We start from the raw sequence: 19,150 nt of genomic DNA on the forward strand, positions 1-19,150 counted from the left end.
TTCATTGGCGCTTTCGACCAGAGACAAAGTGTGAAACCGACAAGATTTTCACTTATACATTTACCACCGCCTCCTCCAGCGCTTTCCTTCTCTTAATTATCAGGGTATCTAACCTTACGTTTGTGTATCCAAGAGCTTAGGAATGAAGCAAGAATGTCACCACACGATAACCCTGACAGTTTATTTACTTATATGTAAATTAGCGGTTCGCGCTAAACCTTTCTCAATAGCTGAAATTATCTGTGGATGTTCTGTGTGGGCCTTGGCTATCTCACTTGCACTTTCCCCCCGCTGTGGTTGTTTCTCTCTTGATGGAAGAAAAATAAATCAGCTTATCGTCTGGGGCACACTTTAATCTTTATGTGGTCTCTGACATCTAGAAAGGCCAGTTGCTCAACAGAACGTGGGAAATCTTGTTTGAGTGCTCGGAAAACGTTGTGGATTATAGTTTTTATATCGTTGTAATATGGTGGAGTTTCGTGTTCACTGCGTTCATTGAACAGAGTTCTTCCACATCTCTGCAAAGTTGAAATAAACTGTGTGGTTTGGGTCATGTGGACTGGTTAACTGTGTGAAAAAACACCAGTGCTTGGGCGTCTAAAAACATGAAGTCGGAGAGGGATTAGTGGCTTGGAATACGTGATTCTCGCATGCACGTCCGAGAACAAACACATACGCGCGCGCGCGCGCATGCACGCACACACACACACACACACGCGCGCGCGCACACATTTCAAGTGAAAACAAATGCTCAATGCAAAATATTTGTTATGTTTATTTATCACATTGCGTCCAAAGATTTGTCGTAGTGGATCAGTAAATAATACAAGAAGTAGTAGTAGCACGTGCATGTAGTACAGTCATATCAAACGATACTGCAGGCCTACCGGTCAAAATGGACACAACAGCACAATCGTCAATTCGGCACAACTGTTAATCAACCATATGACACGTGCAAGCAAAGAGAGAGAGAGAGAGAAAAAAAATCCCAACATTCAAGCCATACTAACAGTCTGCGTTTTGGACGAAAGAAAACATCGAGCGCAAGACGCAGTCCTGATTGAAAGTTCAGAGAAAGTTTCCTCCAGTTAGTCAACTGTTACGGCTGAGGGCTGCTTCACACAGACAGCGAAAATGCTACCACTTAGTCGCGTGATGTTCAGAGTTCTGAAACTGAGAAACTAAAAATATTTCACGGTGAATAAAATCTCACTCAACAGACACTTTTCTTTTTTTTTCCTATAACAGTCTGCCCAAATTTAGGTAAAGATGTTTTCATTCGCCAGGCAAGAAAAGTCTTGGTGAAAAAAAGAGAGAGAAAAAAAAAATCACAGACACACTGTCATCTGGGAAAACAATGAAGAAATGCCCAAATCAAAAATATAAAAAAAAAGAAAGGAAGAAAAAAGAGTAACTTCACAGTTAAGGTCGTCGATAAAAAATATTCCTGTTTTCTACTGGATATAAAATACAACTCTTTCGCACACACTACATATACAATATTATAGTTTCCAACTCACTGAGGTCAAGGCCTTAAAACAAATATACATGTATGCAAGGTTAAAAAGTGATCGCAAGTTAATAGGATCACGGGACAAAGCTAAGTGAACAGCGCAAAGAACAAGCCCTTGCGAAGTCATAACATTTAAAAACAAACAATACTTCACGTAAAAAAAACACAAACAAAACAAAGGTATTTCTAACCCACAGGAAAAATCGTTGGAAAGACTGTGTACATCCAGTGGACAGTGGACAAAATATTGAATACACCAACTCTCCTTTTTTCTCTGACAGAAAAAGGGGGTCCACGATACGTACAAACAAAAGCAAACGAACAGGGGTACAAACTACAAACTGTCAGGTATAAAAAATTCTACAGCATGCGTGATCAAGGTCTCGCCAAGAGGCTGTCGTTGTTTTCTACGAAAATACAGTAAAACGAATCAAGACACAACGAATACTGGCTTTGTTTTTAGGTTGGGTATAGCTGCTGCTGTTATCGGCGGAGGCAAGCATATATCCCCTCCCCTTCTGCCCCCATATACCCGCCCCATCTATAGCAACCATAGCCTCATAGCTTCTTCCTTCACTCCTGAATCTACCTGTGACCCCCCGCCCGTCCCGCACCCCCTCCCTTTTTAAAAAATATATTTTTATACATGCACACACAAACACTCACACTCCAAAAATGGCAGAACTGATGACAGTTTAAACAGTGGATCTGCGTCCAAACTAATCTCGCCCCTTAAAGACCACGTAGCGCCTAAAAACTAAAGCCAATATTCAACATGTCAGTGTACAAATACAAACTAACTTATACATCCATTGCTGCAGAGTCAAGTGTGACCATCCACGACCTTTTCAAAGGTCATGCAAAAGTGCTCACCATCAAAAGGACCCAGAGTTATATTTTTTTGTTTTTCAGTGAAGGTTGACTGAAGCTTTCATTGGCCAAATATATTATATACATCTGAATCAGAAGCCTTGAAAAGCGTCAGTCTCACACACTCCTTTATAAATTGTCGTCAGTTTTGTACATTTCATTCTCATGTTTTAGGGTGATTCCACAATCAACCAACACTTGGTATTTCACAATTCTTTTATGTCATTTTGCAAAGACGCTTTTTTTTTTTTAAAGGTGAGTACAGTTTATACACCAACCAAACAAAAACATATATTTTGCTGATCTGACGTCAACCAACACGCACATTGCACGTGATTAATTATATCAATAATCAATCTCTTTTATATGTATATTTTAACACTTCAGGTTCATTTTGTTTTTAAAAAGGCGCCCATTGTACGTCATCTCTTTTCTCATAAATCCGCATTATTAGGGTAAAAATAAACCCAACAAACCCTTTGTTGTAGTTTTTTCTCTGTAACTTTTTCAACAAAGTAACGCATTCAAGTTTGAAAACAACCAATACAGAAATAAGATGTCTTCTAGTGCCAACAAATAATCCATTTCGGGATAAAAAATACTTTGCGTCACTCACTGGAAGAAAGCGTATAAAGAGTTTATGTCAGAACAAGCAACAACAGTAAAACAACAACAACAACACACATACACATGGGGTAAAAACAACAAAAACAAAAATCGCGCGCGCGTGCGCAATCCGTGCACGCGCCTGAACCACTGCGACACACACACACACACACAGAGTCATAATCTACAACAGAACTTTCACGAAAAAAAAAATTAAAAAAAAGGAAAAAGAAAGAGAGAGAGAGAGAGAGACGGAGATCAAGAGTTAAATCGTCATCATAACAGCAATATGAATGCATTGTCAATGTTATAAACGGCGAGAGGGGTGGGGAACAAACAACAACAGCAACACCAGAACACTTGAGCGAACGCGACCAGAACCCTGAAGCTATAAATTATTGTCGTGTGCCTCCGTACACGGGGGAAAAAACCAACCAACCGAAACACATAAGAAGGAAAAGGGGAAAAGAAAGATCCCACAGAATGGCTGATGAGTATTACAGTTCAACGGTTGATTGAATCGTGCACTGAGTCCAATCACAACAATCAGGCACAGGGCACAATCAAGGTCTTGGCGATACAGACCGGAAACGGGAAATACAGCAAATAATGGGAAGGAAAACAGTAGCAGCAACAAGGAAGAGAATATGAACAGAGACGAAGACCGCTGTGAGAGATGAAATATCAAGGTTGTAAAATTTTTAGTTCACGTTCTCTGTAACCCAAAGACAGCACTGTTTGTATGTCAGGGGGTGGTGGAAAACACAAAGTAATAAGTAACGAATACACAATAAAGCAATATATAATTAACCTGACACATCCGGAGAGGCTTAACGCCCGATACAGTTAATTTGACAACGGCATTTCATGACAGTGTCTTGTAGCCATCGCAGTCGCTGGCGTACCCAGGAAAAGAATCAACTGACAATATGTAACTGCAGTGGCTGAGGTCGCAGCAGAAGTATAGGACAAAGGCGGCTGCATTTGGGGCCAACACCGACAGGACTGACATTTTCACTGCATCTTTAGGCAATAATGGAGCATCATGTATACAGAATACAAAAGAAAGAAAGAAAAACAACAATAATAAAAACGTTAATTTCTCATCATAAGATTTCTTCAACATATAAAGAAAGTGAAAGCATTAAGCTTTTCAATTAAAAAAAAAAATCCCCTTAAAATCGTGAAAAACAAACCAAAACCAACAACAATCTAAATATGTCGAAATGGTTGCCAGTATTTTTAAAAGAATGCAAAGACGAAGAAATACAAAGAAAAAAAAATCATCTGAGGCTATATCAAAACTCGATTAATCGTTTCTAAACATGGCTATCCTTTTGCTGTGATGTCATATTCACTCGGTTCGGCTGAAAAATGCGATTCACTCTTGCTTAATTATTATCATGGACATTTGAATTGCGTTATCTTGCTACATGATATTAACTGCAGTTTATACAACTCTATAACTGCAATATTATCATACTCATGTAAACTGCTTATATACTTTATCACGAAGAACTAGCAGACATTACCATCAACAATTTACATATGATTTCTGAAATACTTTATGAAACTGATACAGTAGGTAGGGCATATCTAACACAATACCTTCTTCAGTTTTTGATCATCATTTGAGTATTCCAAGATGGAATCGGGGGAGTGGGTGGACAGAAAAAGAAGCAATAACGGTGAAAAGTACGATAGCAGAGCTATTCTGCAATCAGAGAGAGCGAGAGCGAGAGCGAGAGATGGTGATACCGATGCAGCGACTGGTAGCATCAAAGAAAGAAAAATCATTCAAAGGAATGTGAACGCAGAGTCGAGAGAAAAAAATCGGGAAAAGGATACGAACGATTTCAGTACATACATGGTTTCACGCTATTACAGTGTCCAAACGGTTTGTTGGTGCCCTTCACTCAACATCATCACAGCAAAACCTCCTTGTCAAGAACTTACGGACAATTTCCAACGACTGAATGGATTCTAAGTACGGACTTAGGGTCAGAAGCTTCTAACGAGTTTGAACCAGACTGAGATTTCGAACTTCAGATTAGTTGGTTGGAACTATACATAGTATAGTGGATTCAAATATTTACGAAATGTTTCTAAAGAAGCTTGGGTTAAAACCCAGAGATTTTGAATTTGAACTGAACTGATATTGCGGACCTAAAGATCCGGGGATTAAAATTGATCATTTGTGCTTATAAGGAAGGTGGGAACGAAGGATTACTGGTTTAAGGGTTGTGGTATGTGTCTATCTTTGAGGCACAAGTTGCCCCCATACTAAAACGGACTTTAAAAAAAAAAAGAAAAAAAAACAACGAACCTTTTTATCTACTATTTCAGTACTGTTTTGGCTGCTTGGTGTATGAACAGAAAGGCCGGTTTCTAAAACCTATGGTGATTTATTTCAACACAGCTCTCAGAAAACGATGCAGGCTGACAGACATCACATGGATGTCATCAGTACTGACCGTATCGCCGACTTCGGCTGCAAATAAATCGAACAGCATCATACGATCCGTCGCATATACGACCTGTGGGTCCATTACTACTTACCATCCTAAGACGGCTGACGTCACCACCCATCATACCGAGAATAGTAGCAGCCCAACGAGAAGCCCAGGATGAACAAGAGCTTGTCAAGACAATTACCGCCATGCCATTTTTAACCAACGGCGGAAACAAACGAGGTAACAATTAACCGTCATCTTCCGTTCAATGAGGAGGGATGACTTGGCCGACTGGGGGCCGCATCATGTCACGCGCATGCACGCTGGTGGAATCCGGCCGGAACTCCGTTTCCGGTGTAGCGTCAGAGGCCGACTCGCTGAGCTGGCTTTCAGCAGGAACATAAAACTGATAACACACAGGGAGCTCCTTGGGAGAGTGATAAGACAAGGTGGGGTGACTGTTCAGTTTGTACGCGGTCCGGGGGGTCGTGGGTGTGGGAAGAGTCCAATCTGATTTTGTTCAGAGAGCGGCTCTGACAAAGTGCATTAATCATCCCCCCCCGCCCCCCACTCCCCCTCCCACAGACCTATTGTTTTCATTTTGATTTTATATTCTTAATTTAAAATTCATGCAAAAAATGAGGGCAGATCGGTTAAGTCCTAAAAACAATCGCTGCTCTTTTGAAAAATGCAATGAATAAATCATGAAAAACGGTGAAAACAACCACCTCACTGACAACTAGTTATATACTGCACAACTTATTATCTTTGCCATCCATTTTACTTAGCATTCTACAACCAAATCCATGTCAGAAAATGGTGCAAGTACCGACCCGTCTCGCTCACGGGCTTATTATAGTCCGTGGTCTCGCTGTTATCGTGTTGGTGCAGAGCCTTCCCTACCCAGTCCCACTCCCCACCCCTCCCATTCCTCTCACCCTAGTACTTGAGCCAAGGAAGCGGGGTACTTTCCGCTGTCGGCATAAAACCTACCCACAATCAGTTATTGGATCAAGCCCATGTTTGTTCAAGTCTGGCGCTGAGGCGGGCAGGCCAAGCAGGGCCGTATTTGGACAGTGCAGCTCTGTTGACAGCCCTCTAATGCTCTTACAGGTCGCCCCGCGCAACCCTTAGCTCACAGCAGAAAGGGGGAGCCGGAATAAGCTAAACAAACGTCCCCCGCCTTGCGTCCTGGCTGGGTCTACCCCGTGTTTGCCTTCTCTCCCCCCCGGGGGGTCGGGGGGATATCGTCGTGTCTTTCAACATTGACACGTTTCATTTCCTGCCGGGCCGTTTGAGCCTTCGTGGGGGACGGATGGCTTTATGCTTTACTTGCCGCCATAGCTCCTTTTCTTGACGGGAACCAGGCAAAACAGGACATACCTTCCATGCAGGGGTATTCACTGACAAAAGCCGGGAACGATTTACGTCTGTGCGATTTGAAATCGATCAGGGCGTTTCCTCCAGATGAACGATTGACCACCACAACCGAACAGATATATTTTCCAGCGTATAATGTGAATAGAAATACTCGCCAGAAAAGTGAAGAGGGAGAGACATATAAAAAGACAGATAGTGGGTGGAGGAAGAACTTCCACAATCAAAAGCGTCCCTCTGAAAAGGAGGAGATATACAATAAAAAATATGTACATATATAGCTTTACAAAACAGTTTTTAATTACAGGGCACACCATCTTGATACGACTAGCGTAACAAACGTCAAGGAAACAAAATAATTTTCTTTCTGTCCTCAAAACATCAGACATGTCAGCATGTCTGGACTCGAAGACGGGCATTATATTTTAATTTACATTTATTCAATTTCTTTGCTGCCATGTCCTTTAACATGTAGAGGGGGCGAAAAATGGGGGATCAGTCAAGCCTAATGATTCGGACTTTCAGAAATGATGCATGTCATTTTACTTCATTGTATTGGGGATGAAAAGGGTTTACCCCGATCTTAGTCATGAACAGTCGTCATACGGTTTATTTCTAATACAAATGACTGGTGAACTTTATTTCTATATTAAAGAAAGAAGCGATGTTCAAATATGCAACCGATATGTGCAAATGCTTGGGTGTATGCGGCAAGAATACAGTGAAATGTGGGCTGATGTGAAGACCTTCCCTGATCTTTGCCTCTCCTTCCTTCTTCCTTTCAAAAGCTGTCAGGAAGAAGGAGAGGAACCTGTGGACCGGTAATTGAAACTAACGTGAAGTACCGTAGTCCACATTTAGTTTCTCTTAAAAGGCAAACTAGTGTGGCAGACTGCAGTGACAAGTAAGCGAAACTGTATTAGCATCACTTTCTTGGTTTGTAAAATGCGTATCTGACTCTTCAGCAGATTTGGATCGGACTTTTCGGCAGATGCAGATTTGGATCAGACTTTTCGGCAGATTAGGATCGTACTTCTCATCAATTCAAAACTTGTGTACATATTTATATATAAATAAACTTTATATCAATGCCACTGTTGTTCCTATTTGCTAGCCACATTAAATGGGCAAGCTGATCTTATGTTCGCAATAGCGTGATGAGCGCATCGTCAACGGATGAACGGGACAAGGGGAAAAAATCAGTATGATTCGGCTATTTGGTCACGCCACATGCAGGGCTTGTCGTCAGCACGTGATATACGTCACAAACGCCTGCACCACTAACAGGCTACTTACTACCTTGTGTCTTTGTCCTCCAGCAATGCTGAAAGATGTGTCACGTATTTCGTCAACTGTATACGACTGTACATACTTGAGAAGTCTGGGGAAAAGGCATCGTGCAGCTGTTTCCTTCGTTCATGAAAACCAAAATTAATGCCAATACAAATTCACACACTGAGACACACGCGCACACACAGCTTACCATACAATAACACCCGCTCGATCAAATGTACATAAAACATTGACCCATCGACGATACTGATCTGGGGTCCTCTTTCCCCATCAACATGTCAGTTTTTAAATAGATGAAAGCTATTAAAAAAAAAAAAAAAAAAAATCGCTGCACAATAGCAAAAAATCGCTTTTTTCCTTCTTTCAATTTCACGAGAAACTCAAGCACCCGCCGACAGACGTTTAAAATTCGTTTCTCGTCATTACAGCAACATTAACAATGATTGGATCAGTTCATGTATTCATCCACCAATGATCCTAGCAAAAAATCTAGATGGTAGAGCTCGTTCAGGAACAAACAGAAAATGATGATAATGATAACCCAGTCAGCTGGTCCTTTTAAGAGCTACCCTTTTATCTTCCCCCATCCCTACTAACATAAATTAAAAAACGAACAATCGCTCACAGTCAATGTTTTTTACATTTCTGCTACACTGAGGTTCATATTCTGAATTCAAGAGTTTGATTCAAGTAATTATGGACCTACACCATTTATGCTTGAAAAAACAACATCGACTTGCTTGCAGCGTCAAGTATCACATTGACAAGTTCTGTCCGAAGACAATCGCACAATACAGCAACACTTGAAGTGAACCACACGTGCATCACGAAACAGTCACGCGCTAAACACACACGCAAAACAGAATCACAAGGTCACCCGCGCGTGATGGCAGCATAAACAATACAAAAACAACCCTCCACCCCCCTCAACCCACCCCCCACCTACACCTCCCACGATGCTGAGGTCAAAAGGGGATAGTGAAGCAAAACCACATGCTCGTACATCAGTGTATCGTGGGATGTCAACTTGTCAGCGTTTCCCCCATTGTTTTCGCAATCGCTGTTATGATTGCTGTGACAAATGACTCGGCTCGGCATGGTGTGCCGATTGCGGACAAACCGGTAAGCGGTTTCCTGGTCTGCGCCATCTGCAGGCAGCATTGTTCAGTCGGAGCTGCGGTCGTGTCGGGGGTCTATCGCGTTCATCGCGTGTCGTTCACACTGGGTAGCCGACAATCGTGTGGATAGGCACATTTGTTGATGATTTACTTACCACCGCGTATCAGAAACACACGCACGTACACTCAAAACACACACACACACACACACATGCTTAGCAGCGTGTGACTGCGTCGTAGGAACTACAAAGGCTATACATCAGCAGCAGCTGAAGAGTTCTTGATTCGTTTCGTGGTACTTCTCTCTCTCTCGTTCTTCACGGCTAAAACATTACATCGGTAAAACCTAAGGCAGGGATGGTCGTGTCACACAAAACTGACAAACAAAAAAGCAATTCAAACGGCCACAACAGACCACAAACAAAACAAAATAAGATAACAAGGAACAAATCGCAAAAGTACCCTGCCTAGGCCGAAGTTAAAAGGGTGGGTAAACAACAAACTACTGTACAAGTCAGTTAACAAATACGGCGAAGCTGCCGCCCTCGAGAATTCTCCGGCTGAGAGAAGTATAGAGTTCATCTGACAAACCAAATCAGAAAGTCTCACACCTGCTTCTAATCTAAGAACTTAAGAAGTTCTTTTCACAACATGATATAAAAGTTTTCATTGAAGTTGTGATATGCTGAGAAATTTATTGCAAGGCACGGTGTCTTTTTTTCCTTTTTTTTTTCTCCGACTCGATGACTTCCACCATAGCAAAACAGACGTGAATCTCAACGAAACGTATCACAGTTGGGAAGAACTGCTCGTGAATGAAGTGATGTATTCAGTTAATAATAAAGTTCAGAATGAGAGAAAAGGCAGAGTTCTGTTTGATTTTTACAAGATTCTGGGGTTATGCGTCAAGGAAATACGATAAGTTCAGATCATTATCAGGCCATGAAAATTAGCCCTTGTTAATACGATACAGTCTAACAAGTATGTTTCATGAGTCTGTCTTCAGGCACCTTAAATCATAAAATGGCTCTTGTTCAATGAAGTTTACATAAGCCAGGGTGTCTTGAGCCATCAATTCGTTCAACTTTCCCAGTGTATTCTCTCCAGGCTCGCCCATTGCTCGTCGTCAAAAACAGTAACCGCCAATACTTATTGTCAGCTCAGAGAGGACGTTCAGCCTCGCGAGTCAAAACTGCCAGCCTCATCGACACCGACGTCATCAAGGGAAGAAACAACGAGCCCCCAAACCAGTCAACATGAACGTGCGTCGTGTAGACTTACTTACAAAGCTTGCTTCTCTGGGAAAGCGGCGCCAGTGCAGTAAGTCTCCCGCTATTTTTGTCATAAGACAGGAATGCTGCGAGAGGTGGGCGAGGGCACAATGCCGGGCGTGTCCAGTGGGTGGGGGAAGGAGGCCACGATGGGCGAGTAGGCGATGGTGGGGTAGCTGGGGAACTGGAAGGCCGAGGCCCCCGTGGCCGACCCCAGGCGGGGCGACAAGGTGACGGCGGGGCTGAGCGAGGACCAGAAGTGCAGCATAGGGTTGGGGGTTCGGGGCCCGCCCAGCATGGGGCTGGACAGGAAGAGCGGCGTGTGCAGACTGCCGCTGAGCGAGGACATGGGGTGCAGCGGGTGCTTGGCCGTTGGCGATGGGATGGGGCCGTGAGTTGCCATGGTAACGGAGGTGGCGGCGGCGGCCAGGGCCGACGACGGCGGGAGCTGAGGCAGCTGGGGGTGGGCGGGCGGAGGGACGGGGGACACGGCGGTGGGAGCCAGGATGATAGGGCAGGGCTTGGGCTTGGAGGAGGTGGAGGAGGTGGTGGTGATGACGGGCACGAAGGACGAGTTCACCGGGGACGTCCTGTGGGCGGAGCTCTCGTAGTGACGCTCGCGCGCCTCCTCGCGCTCTCTCTCCCGCTCCCGGTAGCTGTCTACTTCCCTGTCCCGGTAGCTGTCCCTGTCCGGCTCTCTGTAGCTCTCCCGCTCCCTCTCCCAGTAGCTCTCCCTCGACTCTCTCTCCTCCCTCTCCCGCTCTCTGTACACCTCCCTCTCTCTCTCCCTCTGCCTGTCATATTCCCGCTCGCGGATCAGCTCCCTCTCACGGTAGCTTTCGCGCTCTCGCTCCCTCTCCCGGCGAATCTCCCTCTCTCTTTCCCTCTCTCTCTCTCTCTCCCTTTCTCTCTCTCTCTCCGAATGGCTGTGGATGCTGCCGTGACTGCCGTTGCTGTCGGGTCGTCTGTGGGGGTCTCTCTTGGTCGTCAGTTCCAGAGGTGAGGAGCTCCGGCTGCGACTGCGTCGGTGCAGGACACTCTCACGGCGGGCGTGTTCGTGTGCCACCAGGCTCTCCTCGGCCGACTGTCGCTCGGCGGCGGCTGCTGCGGCGGCGTTGGCCGAGTGCCACTGGGCGGCCTGTCGGGCGGAGGACTTGATGTCGTTGGCGTTGTAGGAGGCGAAGTGAGGCAGCACCTGTTGCCCGTAGCGCTCCTGGGCGATGGACTCCATCTTCACCTTGAAAGGGATCTGGCGAGGGAACAAAAGCAAGATTTGTTGTATGAATCCAGGCTGTGTATATAGCCATGAGGGCTGCTAACACCATCTGAAGGCTGATACAGCCTCAAGAATATATCTAAATCTCTTAATCTCTCTCTCTCTCTCTCTATATATATATATATATGTGTGTGTGTGTGTGTGTGTGTGTGTGTGTATCAATCAAAACAACAACAACCATTCCTGGATTTCTTACTGAAAGGACCAGAAAAAACAAACACGATTCACAAATGTTGTCTGAACCTTGCTTCAAGAGGAGTGGTAATACTTTTTCAACCCCCACTCTGCATTAAAACTCTCAAAGCTGAGTGAAAGAAAAATCGTTTAAAAACCAAATATGTAATGAGGGGGAAAACCATATGCATGAATAGTTTGAAAGAACCTGAATTGCACCAATGTTATAGTGAGCCTGAGAGAGGGAGGGGTGAAGAGAAAGAGATGAGAGAGTGAGAGAGAGACAGACAGAGAGAGAGAGAGAGAGAGAGAGAGAGAGAGAGACAGACAGACAGACAGACAGACAATACCGACAGACAGAGCATGAAATAAGATATACTGCGAAGTAACCGGGATATCGAATCTACTTGATGAGATTCTGAAGATTGTGCAGCTATAAAATCACATAACCACAACGGAATATTGCAAATTGTGATTAATCAGATCATGTAATTTGTACAAGTGAGCATGCCGTGAGTACAGCTGTTGTTGTATTTCCAGCATGTAAACAGGAAGAGAGAACGACTGTCAATTACATAATGCTCTGACCTATCAGATCCCAAATATTCATCTGTATTTACTACCGAATCAGTGACGATTTTGTGTGTGTGTGTGTGTGTGTGTGTGTGTGTGTGTGTGTGTGTGTGTACAATGGAAGGAAACGTAATCACCACCACCAACGATCACACCATTATCTATAAACACGAACGCATGTCTCGTGCACAAGCATATTACACACACACTGGCACACCCACTCAACCATTTTCACCTGCAACACACTGAATATCATACCCATATAAATCAGCTCAAGTTTTCCTTTTTCTTAATTGAACGCTGTATTTTGTCTTGTTTCTTGGTATGAAAACGTTTTATACCATATAATTCAGTGAGCTCCAGCTGCATCACAAACACCCCCAAAAAATCCCTCCCGTTCACCCATTACTCCCCACACCCCAGCCTACCTTGGTCTCAGTCTTGACGATCTCGGGGAAGGACACGAACTTGTAGACGAACTTCTGCCCCATCACCTTCTTGATGATGTTCTTGTCGTAGTAGTAGCGCAGCGCTCGAGAGAGCTTGTCGTAGTTCATGTTGTGCTTGTTCTTGCGGAGGCCCCAGAGCTTGGCCACCTCCTCGGCGTTGACCAGCTTGAACTCGCCCTCCGTGTTGGTCCAGTGGATGATGCTCTGGTGCTGGTTGCTCAGCAGCAGCTCCAGCAGAAACTGCCACAGGGTGATGTTCGAGTCCATGCTCAGGGCTGCGGTGAGGAGAGAGAGAGAGACAGAGGCATGAGACGTGAAGGCGGTCTATGTCATGGCAAAATGACAATACATACATTGCCTACACGTCTCTTAAATACAATATATTGTATTATATTGTATTTCAAGAGACGTGAAGAAAACATATAAAACATACTGCCTTCGTGTCTGTTACAATAAAATATATTGAATTGCATTGCACTGTATCATATTGCATTGTAAGAGATGTGAAGGCAGTCTATGTCATGGCAAAATGAAAACATCTAAAAATGGCAGTGACGGAGGGGAGGGGGGAATAGAGAAAAAAGAAATTAGAGGTGAATTAGACAAGAACGTACATAAAGGCTCTTTATTGAGGAAGTTGGAATAATATTAAAGGGGGGAAAAGCCTGACGTCAGAATAAATCAAGAGAAAATGAGTAAGAAACAATGAGAAAAAGGCACTTTAAGATGGTGTTAGCATTAGGCAGCCTGGAATTTAAAAAGAAAGACAACAAACAACACGAACAACAACAAAACAACAACAACAAAGCAATCAAACAATACAAGTAAACAATAAGATGAAGGAAGATTTTTTTCAAACAAAAACATAACAGAAAGGAAAGAACTGAGAGGCGGGAAATGTGTGGGTTCGTTACTGAATGGTGTCAATTTCATTCTTTTTAAAGTGAGACGGCGAAACAAAAAACAATGATAAAAAATATGGGGACAATGAAAACGAGATGAGAAGAATCGTCAAGGAAGACGCAATATTGGTAAACATGGAATTGAATGTTAAAAAAAAAAAAAAAAAAAAAAAAAAAGAGTGGGGGGGTGGGGTGGGGGTGGGGGGGATATAAAAACAAAACAAAACAACAAAAAACACAACAACGGCGAAATCAATATAAAAAGGTAAGAAACGTCAAAATAGGCTCATTACTGGATATTCTGGAATCAAACATAAAAAAACAGAACAACAAAACGGGAGAAATAATAACCAGCTTGGAAAGGGGGGAAAGGAACAAAGTGACAAATAATGGAACGTCAAGGAGGGTTCATTACTGGGTAACTTGGAAATGGGTTTGAAAGTCGTGACGGCGGAAATATCATCATAAAAAAAATGGACACGTGAAGAAACGGAGAAATACATCGAATACCACCCTATAGAGAACAGAGAGACACAGACACACACATACAGAGAGAGAGAGAGAGAGAGAGAGAGAGAGAGAGAGAGAGAATCTCGGAACTTTTTACATGTAAGGCCACCGACCTGTATACATAATTATGGTTACACGTGTTGTATACACACATATACATACAAAATCTTGAGAAAGATGAAAAGCAAAGCATAGACAGAATGACCTGATGAGAGTATTGATAAGTGTATTGAGAGAGAGAGAGAGAGAGAGAGAGAGAGAGAGAGAGAGATGGATCCAGTACTTAACTGAGACAACAGCGAACTCAAGACTACAATTGATACAGTGCAAAATGTGTGTCCAATAATCACATTTTATCATAAATACACACACGGACCCTCTCTCTCTCTCTCTCTCAATACAAAAACTCCAAGACAACCTACACAAACTGAGGCAGCCTGAAATCCCCATGACCCGTCTGCAGCCACACATGTGTCGTGCACCACTGTAGCGGTAGAGACACACTACTGCAGCCGTGGAGGGAAAAAACAAGAAGTGAACGTGCCGTGCCCGCCCCTCACCCACTACACTGCGCTGCACCGATCAACTAAAAGACAACCCTCTCTGCCCTCTCTACTTCTAGGCCACTACAACACCGCCACGCAGAGCAGTGAAGCCAGCCACGCCCGCGGGGTAGCACAACAGACCGAACAGCGCGGACGCGTTGCTTCCCCTACCAACCAACTGACTCTCCACATCCCCCCCTCTCTCTCTTTCACTCACAAACACACACACACACACGCACAGAGAGAGAGAGAGAGAGAGAGAGAGAGAGAGAGAGACAAACACACACACACACACAAATCATGGGCGCCGTGAGGCCCTTCCAACTTCTTCCAATGCCCAATTAGACACAGAAACAAATCATTTCCGTCAAGCCCCCCCTCCACCCCCCGACCCCCTTCCCCTCAACCTCCCCCCTCCCTCCACCTGCTCCCCTGAGGGCAGACAGCGGAGCGGCAGGGCCGGTCACCGGACCCCCAGAACAGGAAATTCGGAGGAACTCTATTTCCGCCTGCGACACTTTTCTTCCACACCACACCCCACCTCTTTCCCCGCTCCCCTCTCCTCCCCGTGCGTCCAGATTCGTAAGTGAATCACCGTCGGCTACATCTACCCTTTCTTTCTTTGGGTGGCGAAAGAATTGTTCGTTTGTTTTAGTTTTTATGAAAGAAAGAATAAAAGAGGAACAAAGAAAAGGAAAAGCTGCAGCGCTTGAACGTGGACGTGGAGGATGGATGAACGTGGGACTGGCATTTCAGAAGTCGTGATTTCGAGTCGAACGTACGCCGAGTTTCAGTGGGCTTATCACATTGATTTTTATAGCATCCCCTTATGACCACCCTTGTCAGCCCGGTATCTATCTTCATGAAAGCACCGATGAAGCTGTCCCAATTCACCAAAACAAAGAAATTAACAAACGCTTAACGTATGACTTTGTTTGCAAAATGCTGCCGTAATACTCTTTCCGCTCTGTGTGCGTACGTGCGTGCGTGCGTCTGTGTGTGTGCGTCTGTGTGTGTGTGTGTGTGTGTGTGTGTGTGTGTGCGTGTGTGCGTGCGTGCGTGCGTGCGTGTGCGTGGAGTAGCACACAGTTTTCAAAGTATTGTACCTGAAAGAAGATGGCATGGATCACTTCTTGGCCGACGCTGATCCAAGTTCGCGGGCTGGATAATTTTTTCCCACACCTCCGACCGAACTTCGGGGTTTTCGTTTTAGCTCATGCAGTGAGAATCTGAATTCTCTCCTGTATACACTCGACTTAACGTAGTCTTTGCAAAATCTGTGGAGTTTAAGTAATGAATGTGACACATTTCCCGCTGTTCTGATCGAAGCCTGTAATAAAGTAAATATTTTTGAAGGGTGATAGATTAAGTGTCTTGGTTAACACTATGAGTACTAGTTTGCTTGTATTGGGTCTGCGTTCTCTCCTGTATGCAGATTTCAAACAGCCTTTTTAATTAACAGTGCACGATGTTCACTGCTCTCGGCGATTTATGCGGACCATTATCTTATTGACTAGGGTGTTACTGAAGGTAACACGGTACCGCAATGTATGTAATTAATGGTACTGTAGTACTGAAGTGTAATTATAGTACCACATCAGTGTGTGCAGTACGTCCCGAATTACCCTGTCCTTCACTCGTGGATGGAAATATCAAAACAGTGGTTACTACAGGCATTCACTCAACAAAGAGCAGTAAGGCGTTAGAGAAATTATAAATCTGCTAGCTTGTAGTGACGCACACCTTTTCAGACAAAAACTTACAGAGCGATGGCGCTGTGTGTGTGTGTGTGTGTGTGTGTGTGTGGTGTATAGGTGTGCGTGTGTAGGTGTGTGCGTGTGTGTGTCCATAAAACAAGTGTAAAACTGTCAAATCTTGACAGGTTTAGCAACAAAGAAGATTATCTAAACCACTAAACATGTAACAATTATGGTGGTAGACTTTCAAATATTCTTTTCCTGCTTTAGACTTACGGTTTATTTTTCGGGATACAAGAAAATAAATTACAAAACTGTCTCGCATGACATGATTAATAACGCCTCACCGTCTACATTGTTTTTTTAATTTAAATTTTTTTTTATTTTATTTTATTTTTTAAAATCCTTTTTATATGCTCATAATCATTAATCATCAGCCGTGTGCGTGCGTGCGCATGCGTGTGTGTGTGTGTGTGTGTGTGTGTGTGTGTGTGTGTGTGCGAAGACAAGGTGGAGAAAGAAAGAACGGAGCGACAATGGGAAGTAAGGCTACAGGGAGAGACAGAACGGGATGTTGGGAGGGAGGGGGGGGGGGAGAGAGAGAGAGAGAGAGAGAGACAGAGAGAGAGAGAGAGAGAGAGAGAGAGAGAGAGAGAGAATGCGAATACAAATACTAATGGTTTATTCATCACGCCATGGCCCCTCATGAAGGGCGAAGTGAACAAATACTATTACAAAACGTTCAAGAACAAAATCAGATTACACCAAAATAACACTTGACATGAGAAACAACAGTTCATGACATACTACGAGATTACAGTTTCTCTAAGTTTGAAGGCTTTATACAAGAAACATGATAGATTATACGCGTCACGTTGTCTTGTGGATGCCATCAGAAGACTTAAAGGCACACGGATATTGGTAATACGTGTGTGGAATAAACTTTAGTCTAATCTCACTAAGGGATGGGCGGCATAAAACAAAATGTAATTCATCTTCCTTGAATATTTTACAAAATACAGAAATTAGATTTCTTTCATTAAGTTCTCTGTATCTATAATAATGTACAGCCAAATAAGATACACCTGACCTAAATTTAGAGAGAGAGCGATAGAGCGAGAGAGAAACGAAATCAAACTTTATTTACCGGGGAAATGAGATAAGCATCGACATGCTTTTATTCCACATAGCGCTGTGGCACAAAAAAGGGGGGAAAAAAGATATAAACAAAAATTAATAATAAAGAAAAACAAAACAATACTTAAACAGTCCCAAAACCAATAAAACAAAAACACAAACGTTCGACTGCATGGAAATGAAAAATAAACAAAGTTATTTCAAAGAAAACATGGACGCAATAAAAGCATCACGTTAAGCAGTAATGCACACACACACACACACGTTTGACGAGTACAAAAGATTACAAAATGGCTTGCTTCTGGAAAAGGTCTCATTCACCCCATCCCCACCTCACACCCACCCCTCAAAAAAACTGTTATCGACATTTGGATATTCTTATGAGTCATCGATACAGTAATTTTAAGATTTTGAAAAAGGTGGTTTTGTTGGCTGGTATAAACGAGAGAGAGATAGGGCGAGAGTGAAAGAGACTGGGACAGAGAGAATGGATAACTGAATGACTAAACTTTTTTGGTTTTTTTTTGGGGGTGGGGGGCGCGTGGGGGATAAGCACGATATATTTGTTTTCATTCTGCCCTTATAAAAAAAAAAAAGAGAAGAAAAGATACCAAACACGCAATGCACAAAATATCATGACATCACACAGGGAAAATTCAAATTATATCAAAACAACAAAAACAACATAAATACATAAAACATAAGGAAGAGAGAGAGAGAGAGAGAGAGAGAGAGAGAGAGAGAGAGAGAGAGAGAGAGACAGAGAGAGAGAGACAGAGAGAGACAGACAGACAGAAAGAGAGATAGAGACAGAGACAGAGAGAGGGAAGAAGGAGAGAAGCGGAGGCAGCACGGGTGCTGGCAACTTTATTATTGTGGCAAACTTTTCACAGAGCTCTGGTTCCGGAGGGAATGGAAGAACAAGGACTGTGTTTAACAGACCGCACTGCTTAGCGTTCGTCACCACACAATAAGGGCCGTTTGTTGCCTGGGTGATTTACGTTATGAACTGCACATTGTTATGCCAACCTCGGCTCTCTCTGTTAATATATGCGCGCGCGTGTGGCGTGTGTACGTGCATGTATGTGTATACGTGTGTGTGTGTGTGTGTGTGTGTGTGTGTGTGTGTGTGTGTGTGTGTGTGTTGGTGCACACCAGAATGTAACTATGTATTCCAGGAACGTTCTTTACAAATGTGGAAAATTTCATGTAGATTTTTCATCACATTTTCACAGAAGCGCTAAATAAATATATCCTGAAATATAAAAAATGCGACCCCCATCCAAACACAATACTTCACCTCAGGAAACGAACTGATATACCCCCAAACAGTCAATCACCGCCCCCTCTACCCACCAATAACGCACCGATCAAATTTCAACATCG

The 19,150-nt window shown here is 43.5% G+C and overlaps 1 protein-coding gene across 2 annotated transcripts in view; it reads right to left on the bottom strand.

Annotated features, from left to right (window-relative positions):
- Nucleotides 1-762: 762 nt before the first annotated feature.
- LOC143284462 (uncharacterized) overlaps nucleotides 763-19,150 on the bottom strand; it is a 63,018-nt gene continuing 44,630 nt past the window's right edge. Inside the window, exons 1-3 of one of the 2 annotated variants that reach the window (XM_076591115.1) lie at nucleotides 14,808-14,941; nucleotides 12,953-13,248; nucleotides 763-11,750 (exon numbers count right to left, since the gene is read on the bottom strand). In XM_076591115.1, coding sequence (XP_076447230.1) covers nucleotides 10,572-11,750; nucleotides 12,953-13,248; nucleotides 14,808-14,856 — 1,524 coding nt within the window. In that variant the 5' untranslated portion in view covers nucleotides 14,857-14,941 and the 3' untranslated portion in view covers nucleotides 763-10,571. Of the gene's footprint in view, nucleotides 11,751-12,952; nucleotides 13,249-14,807; nucleotides 14,942-19,150 lie in introns of those variants that run through there. The other variant, XM_076591116.1, reaches the window with a different exon arrangement.

This window comes from Babylonia areolata, chromosome 8, assembly GCF_041734735.1.
Source record: "Babylonia areolata isolate BAREFJ2019XMU chromosome 8, ASM4173473v1, whole genome shotgun sequence".
Lineage (NCBI taxonomy): Eukaryota > Metazoa > Mollusca > Gastropoda > Neogastropoda > Buccinidae > Babylonia > Babylonia areolata.